Genomic DNA, 21440 nt, shown 5'->3' with positions numbered 1-21440 from the left:
AGGCAACTCCCCAAGAGGGCTAGGATGTCAGGGCCTTCAGTCCTATCAGAGTGGTGCCCGTGGTGGCACGACCCCGAGGAGAGTGAGAACCCCAGATAGACCCCGAGCCAGGGGAGCAAGCACAGTGAGGCCAAGACTTGGTGGCAGGACCAAGCCCACCTTGCACCCTCTGCTCACTGGTGCCTGCTGGCGGTGGTGCCCAGCAGTGGGCGTGGCCCAGTGAGTAACCCAGATACACTGGGCATCAGAGGGTTCCTCATGGTCATCACGGTGATGGTGGTGATGACAGGGTAGGGGTGACTACTTTCAGGTGGCTAAAAGCAAGGTGTTCATCAGTCCCTGGACCAAGGCGGCAGAGGTCCTCCGACGGTAGGAGTACGACTAAGGATGAGACCAGTGGGGACAGTGGGAATCAGGAGTGAGTCACAGAGGCTAATGGCCACTAGGAGCAGAGAAGGGGGACAGGGAATTGGGGGGCACTCCTTCCAAGAACCTCAAGGGCCCCGCCCCACGCACAATCCCAGAGTCCTGCCCACCAACGTTCTTCCAGCCACCTCTTCCTCCTCCCCAGGGCTCCAACCCGAGGGCCAGCTACCCAGTCCTTCGAGGGGCTTCCCCCAGCAGGTTCCAAGCATTCCTCCTGTCTTATAAACCCACGTGCTGGTCTTGGAGAAAGACAGGCTGAGGAAGGGGCATTAGAGAGTGAGGAGGGCAAAGGATGTGGCAGGCATGCTGCCCCCCCCAGGCCTGTGCCTCCCCCTACCCTGACCTGTGAGCAGTGGCACCATGGTGGGCACACAGGGCCAGTCCAGTAAGGCTCGCTGCCTGGCCCCCAGCCCTGCACCTGCTCTCGGCTACAACCCCCACTGGAGCCTGCTGGCCCCAGGGCAGCAGGCAGATCCAGGGCCCACTCCTGGGGGCTGGTGTCCACCAAGGGAGGACCATGTCCCCCCCACCCTGTTTCATGGCCTTCTGGGGTCTCCCGGCTTTGCAGGCGGCCACAGATGCAGCCCTGTGGCACAGTCCCCTGTCCAGCTGCTTCCTCTAGCCACACCCAGAGCGTGCCTCTCCAAAGATAGCTAGATGTGGGCCAGGCCCCCACGGAGCCCCCTTCAAGCCCTGAAATTACAGCCCTGGTGGCCTGGGACACAGAGCCGCTGTGTGATTATGTCCTCAAGGGAAGGTCAAAAAAAGCTCTGGCATAGAGAGTGCCAGCTTTCACCGACCACACCTCAGGCATCAGCGCTGGGAACCTTCCAGAAAGCAGAGGTTTGGCCCACTCTAAGGAGTGGGACTGGCCCCAGGCATCCAGAGGGTCCCCTGGGCACGTTATACCTGTGGCCCTGGGGCCTCCGGAATGCCAAGGAACCAATGAGGTGGGAGGGACTGCTCCTAGTTACTGTGGGCCTGGCCCCTGCCCTGCCCCTGCCCAGCCCATGAGGGTGCAGAGATTTGGGCAGTGCGGATGAGGGGAGTGGATAAAACCAGAAGGCTGAGAGTGACGGCAGGCAAGGCTGTGAACTTGGGGGTGTCGGCTTGGGTGCAGGGGCTGCAGTGCCTAGAAGCCTTGAGGGCCCTCTCCAAGATCTTGGCTGAGTTCTAGGCAGGGTGGCGTGTTCAGGAAGTGACCCTAATGTATGTGTGTGACAGGTCCCTGCCTGGCAATGGGGCTCCTGTGGGTGATGCCCCCTACTGGGCTGGCTGTGCAAGAACCCATGGGAGCACTCCAAGGAGGGGCTAGAAGGCAGCCCCAGGACACCGCTGGGAGCCACCTCCTCCCAGAAGTCCTCCCTGCCCCCCTCCTCCTAGAAGTCCTCCCTGTGCCCCCTCCTCCCAGAAGTCCTCACTGTGCCCCATCCAGTGAGCTCAAGGTGGGTGAGGGAGACCAGTGGAAGTTGAGGCTGACTGACTTAGTGCCCAGGGAAGTGACAGAGATGCAGAAGAGAGACCTGAAAAAGGACTGGGGAGCCCAGAAGAACAGAGAAGGGGAGTGATTAGCAGAGGCAGAGAGAGGGGAGCACCAGCCAGACACAGCAGGGCAGGGAGGCCAGGAAGGCCCTGAAAGGGGGCTGGCAGAGGGCCCCTGAAGGTCAGGGCCAGGCTAATCTCTCCAGGCCCTAGAAGCACACAGGATGGGAGCGAGCATCTGGGTGGGCTGGCGCTCAGGCTGGGGCAGGCGCTCTCTGAGCCTCTGGGAGCCCGGCCCACTGGGCCACCTCCCAGGCTACCAGGCTCTGCCCTTGAGGAACACGCAGCAAAGGCAGCTTGAGCGGGCTGTGTTCTTGACTCCTGGCAGAAGGACCTTCTAACAAGTGGAGGCTGCTAAGGTATCCTGGCTGAGGGGCAGGGGGCTGCTGGCAGGATCACCCAGTCCTCTTTAGCCCCTTGGGGCTAGTGTCCAGACTAGGGCTTTGGGAGCCTGTACAGTGATGTCCCAGAGGTGCAGAGAATGCTGGGAAAGGGCGTTAGTCACCCCTGGGCTCCTGCTGGCAGAGGCCGGCCTCTGCCTCCCAGTCCACCCGCCCCCACCTCCAGTCCCTCAGCCAGCCCTGTCTGCACTGGTTCTTGTGGAGCTAAGACAGCTGTGCATCAGCCTCCTCCAAGGGCCCGGGGGCCTCAGGAAATGCCTGCTCTTCCTTCCTGCCTTGCCCCCATGCCTGCCCTCCCCTGCCTCCTGCTGCCTCCTCCCAGCCCCAGGAGGCCAGAGGCCAGGAGGCCGCAGCTCCGCTGGCCAGTGGGATGTGCTGTGCTCAGTGGCTGCTTCGACTGGGGTCCTCGTTGTTCCTCGGCTACAGAGGAGAGGGAGGGAGTGGAGGAGGCCCAGGACCGAGGTGCAGCCTGGCTGGTCTGGGAGTGGCCCCCAAATTAGAGGGCCAGGCCCAGTGACTCAATGGGCCTTGGGCCGGGCGTGCAGTTATGGCTTATTGCAGACTGCAAACCACAGACAGAAAAGCCTTCCAGGCGCAAGAACCGTATTTACGGACATATTGTCCCAGACACACCTCCAGCTGCGGGGAAGAACTCCAAGGTGCAGGGTGTCGCCTCACTGCTGTCCCAAGTTCCCTCCAGGAGCCTCCCTGGCCCACCACTAAGGTTTCCCACCTAACTGCCTTCCTGCTCCCCTATGGTCTTCCTTCTGCCAACAATATCCCTCTTCTCTACTTGTCTGCTCTAAGTCCTCTCCTCCAGGAAGCCTTCCTGAGTGCCTCTGGCGCTGTGTGTGGCCATGGCCTGACCCAGTCCCCTCCCCACAGAGCTCAGAGCCCGGCCACAGAGTCCCCAGAGCAGTGCAAGGCTCCACAGAGGGCGGCTAGGGGCACCAGGCCAGGTGGGACCTTACTCAGTAAACAACTTGGCTCCTTGGGCAGTAGGCATGCCTTGCGCCCCCTTTTTTTTTTTCATTTAAAAAATGTTTCAATAAATTTATGGAGCTATATTGCATCGACCAAAAAGCTTATCTAGATTTTTCCATAATATGTTTTGGAAAGGATCTATAGCATACAATTAATTCACCTATTTAATGTGTACAGTGGTTTTTGTCTAATATCTTCACAGAGGGTCCAACATCATCATAGTCAATTTTACAACATTTTCATCAAGTCTTAAAGAAAATTTATACCTTTGGCTATCACCACTCTATCCGTCATGCCCCCCTAAGAAACCACGAATCTACTTTTTGTCCCTGTCCATGTGCCGATTCTAGACATTTCCTGCAGGCTCACGCAATGTGAGCACAAGGTCTTGTATGTGTTTTGGACCCTCTTTCTCCTCCTTCCCAGCTGTGAATGAGGGTTGCTGCTCCGTGGGGTGACCCAGGCTTCATGGTATGAGTCCTTCTGCTGCCAGAGATATTTGAATATGTCACCAATAAACAGGAGAAAAAAAAACAAACAAATAAGCAAAACCAACCCCCATGTCTGGAAGGGCACATGCTTCCAACCAAGTGTGACTACCTCACCCACAGGAACAAGAGGGAGCCACCACAGCTTTGTCAAGGCTGTGTCCCAGGTCCAACCGGCCATGCCTGAATGGATGCTTCCACAAAGAAAAGGGATCTGGGCCCAGCCACTGCCCTGGTAGAACTTTTTAGAACCTACCTGCTAGCTGGGTGGGCGGACCCTGAGGCCTCACCACCCCCCTTCTCCTTTCATTGGCGCTGCCTCTCCCTGACCTGCCCTCGGCCCCTGCCTGTTTGAGTTTTTTCTTTTTTTTCCTCCTTTGGGCCCACTGGAGTTCTGTCTGGCTTTCATTTCTTTCCCCATTCTCCTTTGCAGATCTCAGCGGCGCTCCTTGCCTCAGTTTCTCGTCCCATCTAAACCCTCACCTCTGTCTCCCCAAAGCTGCTCTTGCAGGAGGCTCCCTGAGGACGAAGCTGGGCAAAAAGGGCCAAGGTGAGGGGGAGGAATTGGGACCCCACGGGACGGGGAGGAGGGGTGGGCTTGTCTCTCAGGAAGTGGCTGAGCTACCAGGGATGGCGTGGGTGTCAAGGCTGCTGACAGCCTCTTTCTGGGACACTTGGTGGGCTGACCCGGTTACCCCAAGAAGTGGCCAGCACCAGCCTCAGCGCTGAGGAAGTGGCCACCCTCACCACGGTTCCTGCACCCTGGGGGACCTGCTCAGATGGAGCAAGAAGGATGACTGGCCGGCTCCACCTCTCTGAATCAGCTTCTGCGAGCCTCAGCTCGGGGGAGGCAAGCCGGGGAGGAGGACCTCCAGAATTTGTACTGCCCCCTGCCAGTTCCCAGCTGAACCCCATTCTGAGGTCACGGGGACAAAAAGGCTGGAGTGGGCTGGGAAGTGGATCCAGCCCTTCCAGCAATCCACCACGACTCCCTCCCTGATCCCAAACAACCACCTCCTCCCCAGACTGCGGCTGCCACACGTTTGTTCTGGGAAGGCTCAGGACAGGATTCCAGGGGCCCCTCGCTGGAGTAGCACCAGGAGGCCACCACCCCCTTATCCCCCTTCCTTTTCTGCCCTCTCGCCTTCCTCTGCCAGGCCGAGCACCGGCGAGCTAGCCAGCTCCAGCCCCCCTTGTTGGGCCTCAGTGTCCCCATCTGGACGGTGGAAAGTTTGAATCTCTGAGGCTGCGTCGTCGTTGGCCCGGAGACGCCAAGGGGCCTTGTCTGAGTGAGAGAGTGTGCACCCCCCGGGGTTGGGAGCAGGGGGTCGTGGCCTTGGAGTTGGGGGCGTCGTCCTCGGGGTGGGGGGGCTTAAGGGGGAGGGGTGTAGCTAGCCCAGCCGTCTACAAGAAAATTACTCCCTTTGAAGCTGCCAGGGGGGCCTGGAAGCCTGCCCCCTCCTTCCCTTCCTCCCTCCCTCTCTCCCTCCCTCCCCGCCCCCTCCCCGCCGCCGTCCCCTCCCCGTCGGTCTGCCCGCCCGCCCAGCCTTTAGCCTCCCTCCCTCCGCCTCCCTCTCCCTCTCTCCCTCTCTCCCCGAACTGCCCAGGAGTGAGCAGCTGCTCTCAGACGACCCAACACACAGACACAGGGACTGGCCGATTCCTCAGGCTGCCCACCAGCCAGCGCGTGCCCACCGCTTGCCCTCCTCAGGTAAGGCCCCCACCCCCACAAGCCCCATCCTGTCCCCCACCATTCCTACAGCTGGCCTGGAACCACCCTTGCCCCGCTGTCTCATCCTCCAGATGCCCCGACCCTGCACCCCCCAAACTCACCCTCCTCGTCCCTACCCCTGCCCCCGCAGCCCCCTCACCGCCGTCTCCCACCCCCTGCCCCCAAGGCTGCTTGCAGATTCCCACGGCCCCCGGCTGCAGGCTCCCAGCATGCCCCTTCATGGCCACTCTGCAGCCCCTCCTTGGTCCCGGTCCCGTCTAGGCCTTTTTTCCCCCCTGGGTCCTCCAGGCATTTTCTCCATCCCCTTCCCTCTCCCCTTGCTCAGCCCTGCTTCACACTCCACATCCCCCTGGGCTTCTGCCTCTTGGAGGCCACCCCAGAACATCATCAAGTCCCAGGTACGCCCTGCACCCCCACCGCTGGCCTGGCTCCGGCCCCTGGTTAGCATAGACCTGCGGGCGCCAGCCTGAACTCAGTGCTGGGGAGCGATCCCCAGGGCCTGGGGCTAGACCACGGCATGGGCTCGGAGACTTGGTTTCCCAGGCACGCCCCAGGCACCCTGCCCAGATATTCCTCGCTTACTCGCAGGCGAATGTTCTGCGTTCACCTCCTCCTGGGTGAGGCATGGGTCCACAGAGCCGTGGCTGAGGGTGGGGGGTGGGGGGCCTGGGTGGGGCTGCCTGAGTGGCTCAGGCTTCTCTGTCCCCAGAACCTCCTTGAACTGAGGCTCCAAAGCGGAGTGCAGAAGGAAGCCCAGGCCACTGTGCCATGTTAGCCAGGCCGGCTTGGCCCAGGGCCCCAGAGGGCTCCATGGGTCAATTCGAGGACATCATCATTCCAGGATGGGCACCTTTAGGGAGGGGTGGGGTTCAAGAGATCCCAGGCTAGGTGCTCTGTTCCCCAAAGGCCACACCCCGCAGGTACCTGGGGGCACCTCTAGAATGGAGAGAGCATCTCAGATCTGAAACCAAATGGCGCCAACAGGGTTGCCCTCCAGAGCTGGTCCCACAGGACCCCCTACCCCATCCATTGCACACAGGGGGCAACAGAGGCCCAGAGAGGGGCAGGAAACTGCCAACAGTGGCCCAGCCAGTCAGGGGCAGAGCTGGGGCCAGGGGTCAGGGCTTCTGACTGACAGACCCTGGCTATTGACCCCATAGCATCCAGGGAGCCATTAGAGACACTTGAGTGTTGATCATGATAGCTTATGGTCAACTGCAGGGTGTGCAGATTGGTGTGGGAGGCGGCCAGACCCCCGGCCCGTGTACTAGCAAGCTCCCAAAATGGCTGGCATGCCAAGGGACCTGCCAAGGAATCCAGCAGCGTGCCCTGGAAGACTAGGGGGGTGGGAGCCCCACCTCACCATTCTGTGGATGGGTCTGGGACCTAGGCATGGGTTGGCAAGAGCTTCCTGAGCTGGCTCTGCTTGGTGGAGCAGAAGGCCCAGGGTCCTCTGAGGCAGGGTGCTGGTGGGGGGCACAGAGCAGACCTCGCTCAGGCCTGGGAGATTGCTCTCACAGTTGAAGTCTTCTTAAGGGCCGCTCAGGTCGCCAATGTGGCCAGTCCCGTGCCCTGAGGTCTCCTGCTTCTGTGCCCACTCCCCTCCTGGCCGGCCACCCTGTGGGGACTGGTTGGGATTGAGAGAAGCTGTAGATGCTCTGGAATGTGCATCCAGGCTCTCGGGTTCATGAGGAGAGATAACACGTCGCTGCCCCTGTGTGTGTACAAGTGAGCGCCTCCTGGCTGCCTGCAAATACTTATGCCATCTGCACCCTGGTGGTTGGGCAGAGGTGCTTTTGTGCGGAATGCCCCATGACCAGCTGCCATAGGCGCATCGAGAGGAAGGCACATGGCTGTCTTGCAGCCACAGGGGCAAGGCCGTGGAAAGAGGCTGGCATCAGGGAGGGCTCCCATCACCATGTAGCCAGCAGCTGAGTGGCAGCCCTGCCACCCTGGCTGACTCACCCACTGGCCCACCTTCAGGTTCTGAGGACCCAGGTCACAGAAGGCATTAACCAGCCTATTGCTTTTAATGCCCCGCCCTGGAGCAGGGGTCTCACTGTGTTGATGGGGAGTCTGAGGCCCAGCCCCTTCAACCACAGGTCTGGCGGCACTTCTTTGCCAGTTGATTTTAGGGGCCCAGAAACGTGGGGTGCTAGCCCTCTCACCATTGTGCAGGGTGACATACAAGCCTTGGCCTGAATTTCTCCCCAGTCCCATCAATGGCCCTGGCTCATCACAGAAGGGTGAACGGGGAAGGACTGGAGCAGAGGGGGTATTCAAAAGACAAGAAAGCATCTCCTCTCTTTAGGGATACTCTGTAGTCACTCAGGACTGCAGAGGGTCCCTTCCAGCATTGGCGTCAAGTCCCAGAGGAGGAGTCAGTCATAAGCCTGCTTCCCAGAGCCACCCACAGCCAGCCCTGGAGAAACCCCAAGGAGACAGGCCCGTCCAGTGGTCATTTGTCCTTGGTCACCTGGGACATAGCCTGGGACAGTGGCTGGCCCCCAGGGCCACCCAGGAGCACGTGAACAGCAGGCACAGCCCAACGCCTAAAGTGTCCGTAGGGCCAGGCACTGTCTGGCGTGTGCCCCCTGCCCCCAGGCAGGGCCCCAGCCCCATTCCAGGGTCTCCAAAGCTCCACCTGCTAGGCCACTGAGCTGTTGGTCCTTTGGCTGGCATATCTGGGCCCTCCCCTTCCTTGCCCATGTGCTAACACCCTAGATTGTTAGAAAAGGTCTTCCCACGCCCACCACAACAGCCTCCCAATCGTCCTCATCAGTTACCCCAGGGTGGGAGATCTCGGTCCCTGCCTTGAGCTGGGCACCCCTCCCTGAGCCTCTCTACCCTGCTGGTGGGACGGGACACACCAGCCCAAGGGTTTAGCTCCACTCGAGGGGCTGGAGGGTGACAGTGAGCCTCCTGGGGCCCCCTGCTATGAGCCGCAGGGGAGGAAGGGGGATGAGCATGGGCTCCTGAAGGCAGGTACACAGGATCCTGCCAGCTCCACCCTCCTCCTGTTGGCTGGTTCTCGGGCCAGACAGTGCCCTCCCATCCCCTCTGTCCTCTCATGTACTGGGCCCACCCAAACTTCGATCATGCACAAAACCTTCTTGGTGAATCCCATCTTCAAGGAAGCCAGTGGGAGATGGCCTGAGGGGGAATGGGGAAGGGGTCTGCTTAGTCTTGCTCACTGGGGCTGTGGTAAGATGAACCTTCTAGATAAGAGGTCCTGGGGTGAAAGCCCTCCCACACCTGGAGCCGTCAGCCCCAGGGTCCCCCAGGGCTTCCTTCATTCCCTCTGGGCCCCTGCCCAGGCTCTTGGAGCACCAGCCACAGTTCAGCCCTCTTTGGCTATTCCCCTACCCTCTCAGCAGCCCAGTTTGTGCTCCTTGGTGGGCTGGGATCTCTGACATCCCAAGCCCACCAAAGGTGCTGGGGACTCTGACGACTCCCCGCTTCCTCTCCCTGGGTAACACATCCAATCTCGGGGTTCAGGCGCCTTGGGGCTCCACCCAGCCAGCTCACACCTAGCTCTCCTGGTCCATGGCGTGAAGGCCCAAGTCAGCAGAAACTGCAGCACGGAGCAGAGCTGCAGGACATGGGGCAGTGGGCTGGGAGAGGTCCCAGGCTGCATGCAACAGTGAACCTGCTGCCACGTCTTGCCCACCAGCAGCCTCTAGGAGAATCAGATGGCCCAAAAGGGATGCAGCGGTCAGAGGCCAGAGTTTCCAAAGGATCACAGATTTGGGCAACAAAACTGGGACCTGAAGGAGCCAGACAGAGGGCAGAGGGAGACTGGCTCTGGGAGCCCTGTCTCCGGAGACAGGGACTGCTGGGGAGCTGGGTGCCACCTCCAACCTCTCACAGTCTCAGTTCCAGTTTGGCCTTGATGGTGGTCCTAGGGGTTTACAGGCTACCCCACCACACGGAGGGGGAGCCCTGGGAGGGGCTGAAAGTCACAGGTCCAGCAAGACCTAGGCTGGCTGCAGAGGGTGACCTCCACCCCAAGCCAAGCCCCAGTCCCACAAGGGAGCAAGGCAGCCAAGGGCCTCAGGTTCTGGGAGCCGGGCTGAGAACATCTCCCTGTGGGGTCCGGCGCCTGCTGGGACCTAAAGGCTTGGGGGACCCTCCAGGCCAGGGTGGCGTGATGGCTTTCCCAGGCCACTTCCCTGCAGCTGGAGGCGGGCCAGGGCCATCTGTCCCCATGGGCCGAGGGGAACTATTGATGGTGCCGGCCCGAGAGATGCTGTTTCCAGAAGCTGCGTGATGCAAGCCTGGGGCCTCCAGACCCACAAGACAGAGCCCTGTTTTCCATCAGCGTCACCTCCAGCCTGAGTCGTGGAGAGGCAATGGGAGAGACAGCACTTCCTGCTGGCCCTGGGGAAGGCTGAGTTAGGAAATCACTTGGGCCTCCTGTTGCACCCCTGGGAAGCGACAGCACCCTCACTCTCCCTTGGGCTTTCTTCAGCGAGCAGGAGAAGGAAAGCTCTGGGGTGGAAAGACCAGGTGACCTGGCTCATTTCCTGCCTGACTCCTGGCACGGTGGAAGGCCAGCCCTTAGACCTTTCCGCCTTCCAGAGGTTTCCCAGCAGGATGGGGGTGTGATGGGTGTCTTCAGGGCTGTGGGGAGAGAGGTCTGGCCTGGGTAGCACCAGCCACTGGCCCAGGGCCAGCTCCTTGCAGCAGATGGGCTGGCTCCTTGTGGGTCTCTGACACCCACATCCAGGTCGAGTCTGTGCCTGAAGGCTGCGGGGGCACAGGACCCAACAGGAAGGAGCTGTCCTGGCCAGCCACACTTGGATGCCCGCTTCCCTCAGAGCTGGAAGGCGTATTGAGGCCACGGCGGTGGGTTCAGGGGTGGCTGGGGTGTAGACACAAGCAGGGCAGGGCTCACCCCAACCCCCACTGCAGCCACCAGCCCCTCACACAGTCATCCCCACATGCGCGCACACACGTCAGCTTCAGGAAGACCCAGGGATGGCACCCGTGCCCTCTGTCTGGGTGCCACCTAAGGGGAGACTAGAGCTGGAGGGTGCAGGGGATGATGGGTTGGATTCTGGGAGGGAAGCGGACAGAAAAGTGGGCACCAGCAGGGCTGAGTGGAAGATGGCACGTGTGTCCGAGTTCAGGTCGGGTTGCTCGGTGGAGCCAGGCACTGGGCTTAGGCGTCCGGCATCTGTGACTTGGCAGCTGTGGGCCACACATCTGTAAGCGAGTTCCCAGGGCCTGCCAGACCTCAGGGCCTGCTCCTGCCACCCTTGGCCTGGCGTGAATGCCTGGCATGGCCCCTCCGTGTTCTCAGTGGCTGCCAGTGCGTCTTGTTTGTCTGGGACCTGGAGCCATCCCAGTCAGAGGACTGCGCAGCCTTTCAGAGGGCCAGACAAGGAGAGCCATGTTGGGGGGGGGCGGTCCTCACTCCCACCTGTGGGCGCCTGGCCTGAGGCCTCACCACCATCACCACTTCTTTCCGTTGCTCTGAGGAGGTGGAGCTCGTTGAGCTCAGAGAACCCCCTGATGAGGCCCAAGGCCACCTGAAGTCCTCTGGGACATGCCCAGGGAGGCCAATGAAGGGAAACTGAGGCCCGGAGGCCTGGCTAGGCTGGGGGGACCAGCCATGGTTCTCACCCTCTGTGTCCATAGTGAAAACCTGAGGGCCTGGCATCACCTGAGGTGGGTTCTTTTCTCTAGGTCTCCATTTTCTCTTCCATCAGATGGAACTTCAGTCCTGGGCGCCCCCTCCAGGCCCCTCCCTGGCTCCTTCTGGCCCTGAGGCCCGGGGGTGTCTTTCGTGGTCTCTGGCAGGCTTGGTATGCAGCCGGCCCCTCTCCCCTCTGCACAGTTCTGGGCGCTGAGTCTCTTGCCAGTTCTCTGTGGGGAAAGGAGGGCTGTGGCGGAAAGCCCGCCAGCCTGCCCACTGCCTGGGCCTGGCCAGGAGCCAGGGAGAACCAGCCAAACCTTGTCCTCTGCCCTGAGGGCTCTGGGGGCCTTCAAGACCTCAGCCTCCCTCTCCCTCAGACTGAGCTTCCAATGGAGCCCGCCCTTCCCCACCCTGCACCCCCAGGGAGGGTCCCAGGAGCCCACGTAGGGCCTCAGTGGCTAGTTCTGCCTGGGAACTCCATGTGGAGGGCCCAAACCCAGGCCAAGGCTCCCTGTGGAGGCCCCCAGGCCTCCCCGGTCCCCCAGGCCTGGCCGGGCCACCCCACCCCCGCCGTCCAGGTGGATGGTGGATCCCAGAGCCTCCCAAGGCTCCAGTGGGGTGTTCCAGCCCTGACTCATTCCCCCTGTGAGGTAGCGGCTTTGGGAGGGGTGCCAGGGGAGGGGGGAACAGTCTCCTCCGCCTCCTGCTCCATCTTGCCCTCCTGCCTTCATCCTCCCCTTCACTTCCTCTTCTCAACTTTGGGTGTCCAGCCGTGCCTGGGAAGCCTGGGCCCACCCTACCTTGCCCTGTGCTTTGAAAACCTGTGGGAAGGAAAAGGGACTAGTGGTCCAGGTAGGCAAACCCAGGGTCTTCTCCCCACTCTGTGCCAAGACCCTCGGGGCTGGGGGTGGGGTGGGGTGGAGACTCCCCCAGTCCTATGGGACCAGCATAGGGCTGGTGGGACCTTGAGTGTGACCACGGGCACTCAAGGCCCAAAGGAGCCAGGAAGGCCAGGGGCTCCCCCAACCAGGAGGAACCCTAACTTTGCTGTGTGACCTGGGAGGCAAGGCGGCTTTTCTGAGTCTATCAGTGGGGGCTGCACACTCAAGAGGGTTGCCGGCCTGCTGGGGGCGCTCTGGGGCTGACTCTGACGCTAAGGCCACTGAACCCCCACCTGGGGACCCCGCCCCCCACCTCCAGCATCTGTCTGCCAAGCGCACTGCCCGCCCCAGCTGCTGCAAAGGTGGGAGCCAGGACAGGTCACATGACCAGCTCTGAGGGGCCAGAGAGGTGCGAGAGAGGGTGGCCAGATGGCGATCAATGGGAACCCCAGGGGGCAGAGCTGTTGTGCCAACAGGTCTGCAAGTGGCCACAGGCCCTCCCACCGCCTGAGGGTGGCAGGGCTCCAAGGCAGCAGCCCCCCAGGCCACCAGCCCAGCCCCACATCCACTGGGCCTGCCCGAGGCTTCTCCCCACTTTGCAACCAGGCCTCAGGCTCGGGGGGGCTCACCCCAACCCCTCTGAAGCCCCAAAGAACCCCTCCCCTGGCCAAGATGGGCCCCAAGTGAGGGCCTCTGTGGGGTAGGGCTGAGGTCCGCACATGGGGCAACCCCAGACACCCTGTGCTTGGGAAACAAGCAAGGCAGGCACGTGTATCCCTGTGTCACACTTGGGAAAATGAGGCTGGGGCTTGCCCAGGAAATCTGGGTGAGGGGGCATCCTCTTCAGGGACAAGATTTTCTGCTAGAGGAGCCCGTGTGGATGGGGGCAGCCTCTGCTGGAGGAGGAGAAGGCAGGCAGGTGTGGGCACCAGGGGCAGGCTCGGGCAGGACGGCTTTCCCCCCACTCCCACCCTCAGCCTGCTTCCTGGCCTGGGGGACTCCAGACAAGCCTGACCCTGCCCGCCACCCTGGCAGTAGCCTGTTCCCCTCCAGTGGCCTTTCCAAGGGGGCGGGCCATGGATAGAAGGCAGGGGAAGGCTTCGTGGGCCAGAGGAGGAAGCCAAGGCCCCCCAGTAGCAGCAAGGATGTGGGGGGACGTCAGGGTTCCCCCTCGATCTCTGGCATTCCATACATGGGCTGAGAGGATGCCCCCTCTTCTGCTTTGCTCCAGGGCTAGCCCAGCTCTGCCCAGCATGCCCACCCTGGTGCCTTGGTCTCTTGACTTTCTTAGAAAAACGTGGGTGCACTGCAAAGGGGGCTCAGGCAGGAAAGGATTGGCCCTGGCCCCCGTGGTTATCTTTCAGTCTTAACTCTTCAAGATCTGTGGTGGCAGAGGACTGGGTTTCCCTCTCCTCCACCTCCACTAACCTCCCCGATCCCCCCCTACACAGGCTGAGGCTGACTCAGTGTCCTGTGCGGGGAGGGGGGCAATGCATGTGTGTGTGTGTGCTTGTGCATTGGAGGGGTGCAGACTCCCTAACTGGAAAGATAGGGCATGGCCCACGGTGGCCAAGTCCTGCCTGGAAACGGAGCAGGACAGAAGGAAGCCAGCCATGCCCCCACCCTGCCCAGGGCCTCCTGCCCACCCACACCTCCCTCCTGGCCACTCCAGCCCAGGGTCTGGCTGCCCTGGGGAGGTGTGACAGACATGAGGACAGCACACACCCAGAACCCCAGCCCCCTGGGCATGGGCATCGGCTGGGCTCCTCTGATGGCCCCTCCTCACCCTGGCTTTGCAGGCACGCCCACCATGTGGCCCCTGTGGCCTCTTGCGGCCCTGCTGGCCCTGAGCCAGGCCCTGCCCTTTGAGCAAAAAGCCTTCTGGGACTTCACTCTGGACGATGGGCTGCCCATGCTGAATGATGAGGAAGCTTCTGGTGCAGAAACAACCTCGGGCATCCCAGACCTGGACTCCCTCCCACCCACCTACAGCGCCATGTGCCCTTTTGGCTGCCACTGCCATCTGCGGGTTGTTCAGTGCTCCGACCTGGGTCAGTCTGTGGCGGATGGATGTGGAAGCCTGAGGGTGGGCAGGGGGTGATCCGGATCCAGCCCAGGGATCCTGATTTCACCGTGGGAGGGTGTCCCTGGGTCTGCTTGAAAGAATGTGGGGAGGGAAAAGAGTGTCCAACCCTGGCCTTGGAGCTGCACCCACTTGCGGCCGCGGAGTCCCCACATGAGGGTCCACATGTGCGCCCCTTTGGGGCTGGGGCTGTGGCCGTGGCCGTGGCCTTGGCTCACACTGCTGACTGCTGCGCCGGCCCCCAGGTCTGAAGGCTGTGCCCAAGGAGATCTCACCCGACACCACCCTGCTGGACTTGCAGAACAATGACATCTCTGAGCTCCGAAAAGATGATTTCAAAGGCCTCCAGCACCTCTACGTAAGCCTACCCTGGCTCTTCCAAGGGTCTGGGAAGAGGCAGCAGGCCTGCAGCCCGCTGGGCGTGTGGAGGGGTGGGGTCCCGATGGGTGTGGGCACGCACTTATGCAATGTGAGAGGAGACCGGGGACCCAGGGAGTCCTGAGAGAGGTTAGGAGGCAGCTGTGGCGGGAGCACCCAGGGTCATGGGCACATGTGCAATGTCAGGACAAGATAAAAGGAAACGACTGACTCTTTGCGACCCCATGGCCTGTAGCCTACCAGGCTCCTCCATCCATGGGATTTTCCAGGCAGGGGCACTGGAGTGGGTGGCCATTTCCTTCTCCAGCAGATCTTCCCCACCCAGAGATCAAACCCGGGTCTCCCCACATTGCAAGCAGACTCTTTCCCCTCTGAGCCACCAGGGAAGGACAGGATCACCCAGCCCAATTCTCTCTGTTGACTGTTACCTTTGCATCTTATTGGCTCCTCCCAGCAACTCAGAAAGGAAAGGTTGCATCGCAACCGGGGTGCAGGTAGGGTAACCAGGGCACGAGCTGCAGCAACCTTGCTGGACCTGAGTGCCGGCTCCTGCTCTGCACTCTGCCCATGAACAGAGGTAGATCTCCTGGAAGCTGAGCTGGGGCTCCAGCATCTGTGAAGCCCCAACAATGTGAATCACTACCTCAGGGGCAAGCAAGAGGGGAGAGGAGCAGGCAGGCAGGCAGGCGGGGAACTGAGGCCTTCTGTGCCACCTCAGGCCTTGGTCCTCGTGAACAACAAGATCTCCAAGATCCACGAGAAGGCCTTCAGTCCCCTGCGGAAGCTGCAGAAGCTCTACATCTCCAAGAACCACCTGGTGGAGATCCCTCCCAACCTGCCCAGCTCCCTGGTGGAGCTCCGCATCCATGACAACCGCATCCGCAAGGTGCCCAAGGGCGTGTTCAGTGGGCTTCGCAATATGAACTGCATTGGTGAGTCAGGCCCGCCCTGTGGTGGTCCTCAGGTGGTCCTGAGGTTGTGGTGGTCCCCCGTTGTGGTGAGGGTGGACAGGGAAGGGGGAGGGTCAAGGAGGGGGTCTCTGCCGGCCGGAGCAGCCAGGTGCCATGGACAAGCCAGCTGGCCTCACAGAACGTTCTGGAGGCTTGCCTAGGGTCACACCCCAGAGCTGCCAAGGCCAGGTGAAGAGAAACCCAGGCCTGTAAGGAAAGGACAAGTATAGAGGTGGCACAGCCTGCCAGCCAGGGGCCAGGTGGGAGAAGCTGGGCTGGCTCCCCTTGTCCCCGAGGGCCCATGCCAGGCCCAGGGCCCTTGGTAGTTCATGGTGTTCAACAGCAAGGAGTTTGCAGCTCATCCAGTAAATTAGTGGCACTGCTTTCAGGGGGAGATGGGGGAGCGGGTGCTTAGTGGGGGCCCCTTAGGAAGCAACAGGCCCCAGGGGTATGGGGACAGATGCTTAGCCTTGGCTTCAGGGCTGAGAGAGCCTCTCTCCTAGAGATGGGTGGGAACCCCCTGGAGAACAGTGGCTTTGAACCTGGAGCCTTTGATGGCCTGAAGCTCAACTACCTTCGCATCTCCGAGGCCAAGCTCACTGGCATCCCCAAAGGTAGGGAGGTAGCCTTCTTTCTCACATTTTGGGGGGCACAGGTGGGGGGCACAGGTAAGGAGCCTGGAGCCATCTGGAGCCACCACCCAGTGTACTCGGGGAGGGCTTTGGTCGCCCCTCTCCCATCCTGGGGCAGAGTTCGGCTCTCCGCTCCATCAGGAGTGAAATCGTGCACACACACACACACACACTCAGGACCAGCCCTCCCCCACCCCACAGTCTTCCCTCCTGGATTCAACTCAGAGGATCCTTTTTTCCTGGCAGACCTCCCCGAGACCCTCAATGAACTCCACCTGGACCACAACAAAATCCAGGCAATCGAGCTAGAAGATCTGCTCCGCTACTCCAAGTTGTACAGGTAGGCTGGGGAGGGGGGTGTCTCAGGGGGCCCTGAGTCTGCCCAGTGCCCTGTGGCCCACAGACCCCATTACATCGTCTTTTATTCATCTATCCCTTCCCAGGCTGGGCCTGGGCCACAACCAGATCCGCATGATTGAGAACGGGAGCCTGAGTTTTCTGCCCACGCTGCGGGAGCTGCACTTGGACAACAACAAGCTGTCCAGGGTACCGGCTGGTCTTCCAGACCTCAAGCTCCTCCAGGTGAGAGCCAGGTTTTTCTAACACACGGCGAGGGGAAGGGGCAGCCGATGTTCCCAGGGCAGCTGCTGAGACCCTAGCTGTCAGTGCTCGGACCCATCGCGGAGCAGAACGGGACCTCGCTGTGCAGCTGGTCAGATGTGTGCTCTGGCTGGTGACTCCAGCTCCTCATCTGGAAAGGTGATGAGAAAGTGAAAGGGCAGAGTAGGGACCGCACTGGGGACAGCGAGGAGGCTGGGTACAGGGGTGGCGAGGTGGCAGGATGCGCCAGAGCCAGCCTGGTAGATACTTGAGCTCAAGGTCTCTCGGGTGGGTTCAGTTCAGTTCAGTTCAGTCTCTCAGTCGTGTCTGACTCTTTGCAACCGCATGGACCACAACACACCAGCTTCCCTGTCCTTCAGCAACTCCCAGAGTTTACTCAAACTCATGTCCATTGAGTGGGTGATGCCATCCAACCATCTCATCCTCTGTCATCCCCTTCTCCTCCTGCCCTCAATCTTTCCCAGCATCAGGGTCTTTTCAAGTGAGTCAGCTCTTCGCATCAGGTGGCCAAAGTATTGGAGTTTCTTGGGTGGGTGGGACCCCACAAAGGTGCCACAGGCCCAGGGGCTTGGGGAACAGTCTGGGCAGGAAGTGGCTTGATGAGGGGATCAAGGGGTCCTCTCAAGGTCTTCTTCGGGCCTGCTCTGGACCTCAGTCTCTGCCTACATGCCAGGATACTGGCCATTCTTGCAGGCTGTCCAGTCGGGGCGAGTCCATTACCCTGCCCTGCAAGGGGATTGCCAACTTACAGCGGCAGTGCCCTCTGGCGGCCATATCCTGCCACCTCTAGAAGGCACTGTTGCAGCCCTCCATGCCGCACCCCTCCGCCCCACCCCATCAGACAGTCCACGCCCCCCACCCTACAGTCCCATAGAGAGAGCCTTCAAGGAGTTGGGGGGGCAAGAGCTCCTGAGAACTGGGAGGAGGAGGAGACCCTCAGTCCAGGGAACCCAGAAGAAGGCCAGGGACTGTGTGAACCCAGGGTGGCATCCTTCCCACATCAACAGCCCCATTCACACCCACCCCACTAACCCCCCATCCCAGCACCCAGTCACACACCAGTGCCTGAACACTGCTCAACAGCCACCTGACAGCCATATGCAAGCCTGGTTGTACTCCTCCAGACAATGGAAGAATCACCTCCAGGCCCTCAAAGGGTCGTATGGATGCAGCACATGAACCCCTGAGGCGGCTGGGCAGGACTCAGCTGGCATGGAGGGCACCAGCCTTATGGGTTCTGCCCGCTGTTTGGGCTCCCCAAGTGGGGCCGACTCTGGAACAGGGTTAGGGGCGGGGGCAAAGGGGCCTGCTGCCCTGAGCCACACCTCTCTGTCCCCAGGTGGTCTATCTGCACACCAACAACATCACCAAAGTGGGCGTCAACGACTTCTGCCCGGTGGGCTTCGGGGTCAAGCGGGCCTACTACAACGGCATCAGCCTCTTCAACAACCCTGTGCCCTACTGGGAGGTGCAGCCGGCCACCTTTCGCTGCGTCACTGACCGCCTGGCCATCCAGTTTGGCAACTATAAAAAGTAGAGGCTGTGGCAGCCACTGTGGTGGTGGCCTGGGAAGGGTCTCTTGGGGTGTATGGCACGTGTCCTGAAGGGGCAGCAAAGCAAGGGAGCCAAGCCCTGCCTTTGACCCCCACCCTCCACTCACGGCCCCTTGACACCCCCACACTGGCTCCCAAGTGTGCAGGTGGGGCGTGATGCCTGGGCCCCATCACATGCCCCTTGGCTTCAGAGCTGCCCCTGCCCACCCACATCATACCCATTCAGAGGCGCCCCCCCACCAAGCTTTCTTCCCATTCACCCCAAAAGCAAATGATCTGAGGCTCCAGTCCAAGGAAAACGGTCCCTGGGTCTGGGGGGATCAAGGATGGAGACCCCACTAAGCCCACCCCACCTGCCAGACTCACATCACTCCTCAGCCCAGCCGGCTACCTTTGTCCTCCTCAGCCCCCTGCCATCCTTCTGCAAGTTCATGGCCCCCCAGGGCAGCCTCCTGGGTCTCCTGGCCCCTGGACCAGTCTTGTCCAGCTCTCTCTGTCTGTCCCCCCCCCACCCTCGTTTCTGACATACTTGGGCTAGGTCTGCTTTCTGTTTCTCTGGGCTCTGCCCAGCCCTTACCCAGGCAGGCAGGAGTGGGGGACAGCTGCCCTCCTACTCTGCCCAGGCTCACCCAAAGCCTGGGTGATCCTTCTGGAACCCAGCAGACAGGGAGGTGCTGCACCCTCTCCTCCACAGCCAAGAGTGGAGCCCTGGGCTCAGCCAGACCCTGAGGGTCTGTCCCACTGGAGTTCCCATCACGCTTCTCACTGTCCATCTTCCCCCCATGATGGCTCAGTCTCCCCTCCCCTTGCCTTCTGGCCTCTGGTCTGGTGGGGGTTTCAAACCATCACACCCAGCTTGAGGAGGGGCTGCTTCTGAGGTCGATTGTTGTCTTTCAATTAAAGAAACACTGTGCAATAAGGCTGTGTGCGTGCCACCTCTCAGGGTGCCTGGGGACCCAGCAGAAGGGGGAGCCACACTGGGCTACTGCGGCTGGCTCCCAGGTTCTGCCTCTGTGTGCCCACGCCCAGCCTTGGGTTGCCTACTCGCTGCTTTCCCTGCCTTCAAGGAAGGGTCCTGAGCATCCTCAGGTTGGAGGCTGGACCTAGAGGACCCGGGAAACCAGGCAGAAGGCCCCAGGCTGCCCCCTTTCCCTCCCTTCTAGCCCTACCTTCTGTCGCCTGGGCTATCCCTGAAGCAGAGCTGGCTGCAGACCACCAGAGGGAGCTGGTCTTGGAGTCTGGGGGCTCAGAATGGTATGGGATGTCGGCTGTGGGCAGAGCCGTGCGCCACACCCATGTGAGCACCAGGGGGCGCACTCCTAGGAGGTTCAGGCCTCATGGGGACAGGATCCAGTGCCATGTACACTCACCTGTGCTGGCTTGGCCTAGGCTCCCAGCAGCGCGTCCACCCAGTAGGTCCCCCTGTATGCCAGCAGAGCCATGCCCAGGTCGTAGCACGCAGGCTCAGGCTCGCTAGGAAGGATCGCGGACACAGCTGGTGAAGCCGGGGGACACAGATCTGCCCTAGAGAGGACGAAGGGAGGACAGTCAGAGAAATGCCCTTGGGTGGCAAGCCCATCGGGCTAAGCAGGAGGCAGGCTACCTCCAGCCTGACGGCTCTGCCCTCGTCCCGCACCAGGGTCCTGGGCACTGGGCCATGGGAGCCAGGGCTTCCCTGAGCAGCCATGGGCCACCGACGGAACACGAGAGCCTGGATCTGTGTTTGAAGGCCCCGTGTGGTCTTTTGTCAAGGTGGTGGCCCCGGGCAGCTTGTACCAGCCCTGACCTGGCAGCCCGTGCTGGGTCCCTTCAGTGCTGGAGCTGCCCGGGCCCCCTGGGGTGGCAGGGGCCCTGTGTCACCCCTGGCGATGATGCTCTGCCCCAGGGGTCTGGCATGGAACTGCCTTCGCCTCTTCCTGAAAGCCCTTCCCTCCTGAGGCCGGAGCCCACAGAGGTGGGGGCCAGCAATGGATGAATACTGCACCCCCCCCCAGGTTCTCAGAGTGGGGCCCTTCCACCCCTTAGGCCCTTCAAGAGGAGGGCTTTTCCTTTGGGGGACGGGAGGTGCTGTTCAATGTGGTTGGCCCCGCAATAAAATGCCACTCATCGGCATCATAGCACTATTCTGGGCCATGTGTTCCACGGCCCTGGCGATCTCTGCTGAGCTGGGCAGGCTTGGGGCAAGGGCAGTGGCGGGGAGCCAGGAGTCAGGGCCTCGATCAAGTCCCCTCGCTGGCGGGAGCTCAGGGCACCAGATCCTGGGGCACAGGTTCAACTCAGTACCCTCCGCCCCCACTGGAGATCGTGGATGCCTGTCTTCTCTCCTGGCTGCCCTGCCCTTCCTTCCCTCCCTGCCTCCGTCTCCCTCGGGGACATGGGTGCCTTGACAAGCCGGTGGGACCCGTGTCATAATGCTGGGAGGCACAGAGCCAACCCCTGGGGTAGGGTTCCTGGGAATGTGGCCCATGGGCCCAATGGGTCACCCTGCATGAGAGGCGACAACACCCCACAGGCAGGACCAGAGTGTGGCTCTCAGGGACCCAGGGGACCACCCAGGCAACCCCACCATCCCACCTCCCCACTGCAGGTTCGGAGACCAGTTGGAAGGGAGGTCTCCGTAGCCAGAGCCCCAGGTCCAAGACCAACAGTCCACTTAGTGTCAGTCAGCTACGGGGTGAATGGCAAGGTCTGAGATGATAGCAAGAAGAAAGCAAAAGTGGAGAGTGACCGGCCTTTGAAAAAAGCCTAAGGCCGCATCTCTGCCAGCCCACAGCCTGCCACGTACAGAAGGCTGGGATACTGGGCTTAAGCTGGGGTGGGGAGTGATGGATGGGTGGAGGGGAGTCCAGTTCCAAAGCCACAGTAACCCCCAGGGAAAGAGGCGGGAGGGACCGGGTCCAGCCAACCTTGAGTTGGACCGGGTCCAGCCTGCCCTTGGGTACAGACTGGACACGGGGTGAGAGCTGGAGAGGGCGCAGGGGGCAGCTTGGGGCCCCCTGGGGAGCTCTGGGCATGCAGGTGTGACTTGCAGGAGGGGTCTGACCCTGAGAGTGAGCTGGGGCTGGCACACACACACACACATACACACACACACACACACACACACACACACACAGGGCAATGAAAGT

General features: G+C 61.3%; 1 protein-coding gene across 1 annotated transcript; it reads left to right on the top strand.

Moving 5' to 3' along the window:
- The first annotated feature begins 5399 nt into the window (after window positions 1–5399).
- On the top strand, window positions 5400–19231 carry BGN (biglycan). The gene is made up of 8 exons (XM_043895244.1): window positions 5400–5552; window positions 13895–14146; window positions 14424–14536; window positions 15275–15488; window positions 16010–16120; window positions 16385–16478; window positions 16582–16720; window positions 18099–19231. The coding sequence occupies exons 2-8, from the start codon at window positions 13906–13908 to the stop codon at window positions 18294–18296; spliced, it is 1110 nt and encodes a 369-aa protein (XP_043751179.1). The 5' UTR covers window positions 5400–5552; window positions 13895–13905; the 3' UTR covers window positions 18297–19231.
- The last annotated feature ends 2209 nt before the right edge of the window (window positions 19232–21440 follow it).

Source organism: Cervus elaphus, chromosome X (genome assembly GCF_910594005.1).
Source record: "Cervus elaphus chromosome X, mCerEla1.1, whole genome shotgun sequence".
Lineage (NCBI taxonomy): Eukaryota > Metazoa > Chordata > Mammalia > Artiodactyla > Cervidae > Cervus > Cervus elaphus.
The sequence above is the reverse complement of the archived record's forward strand: the minus strand, read 5'-3'. Positions and strand labels throughout refer to the sequence as shown.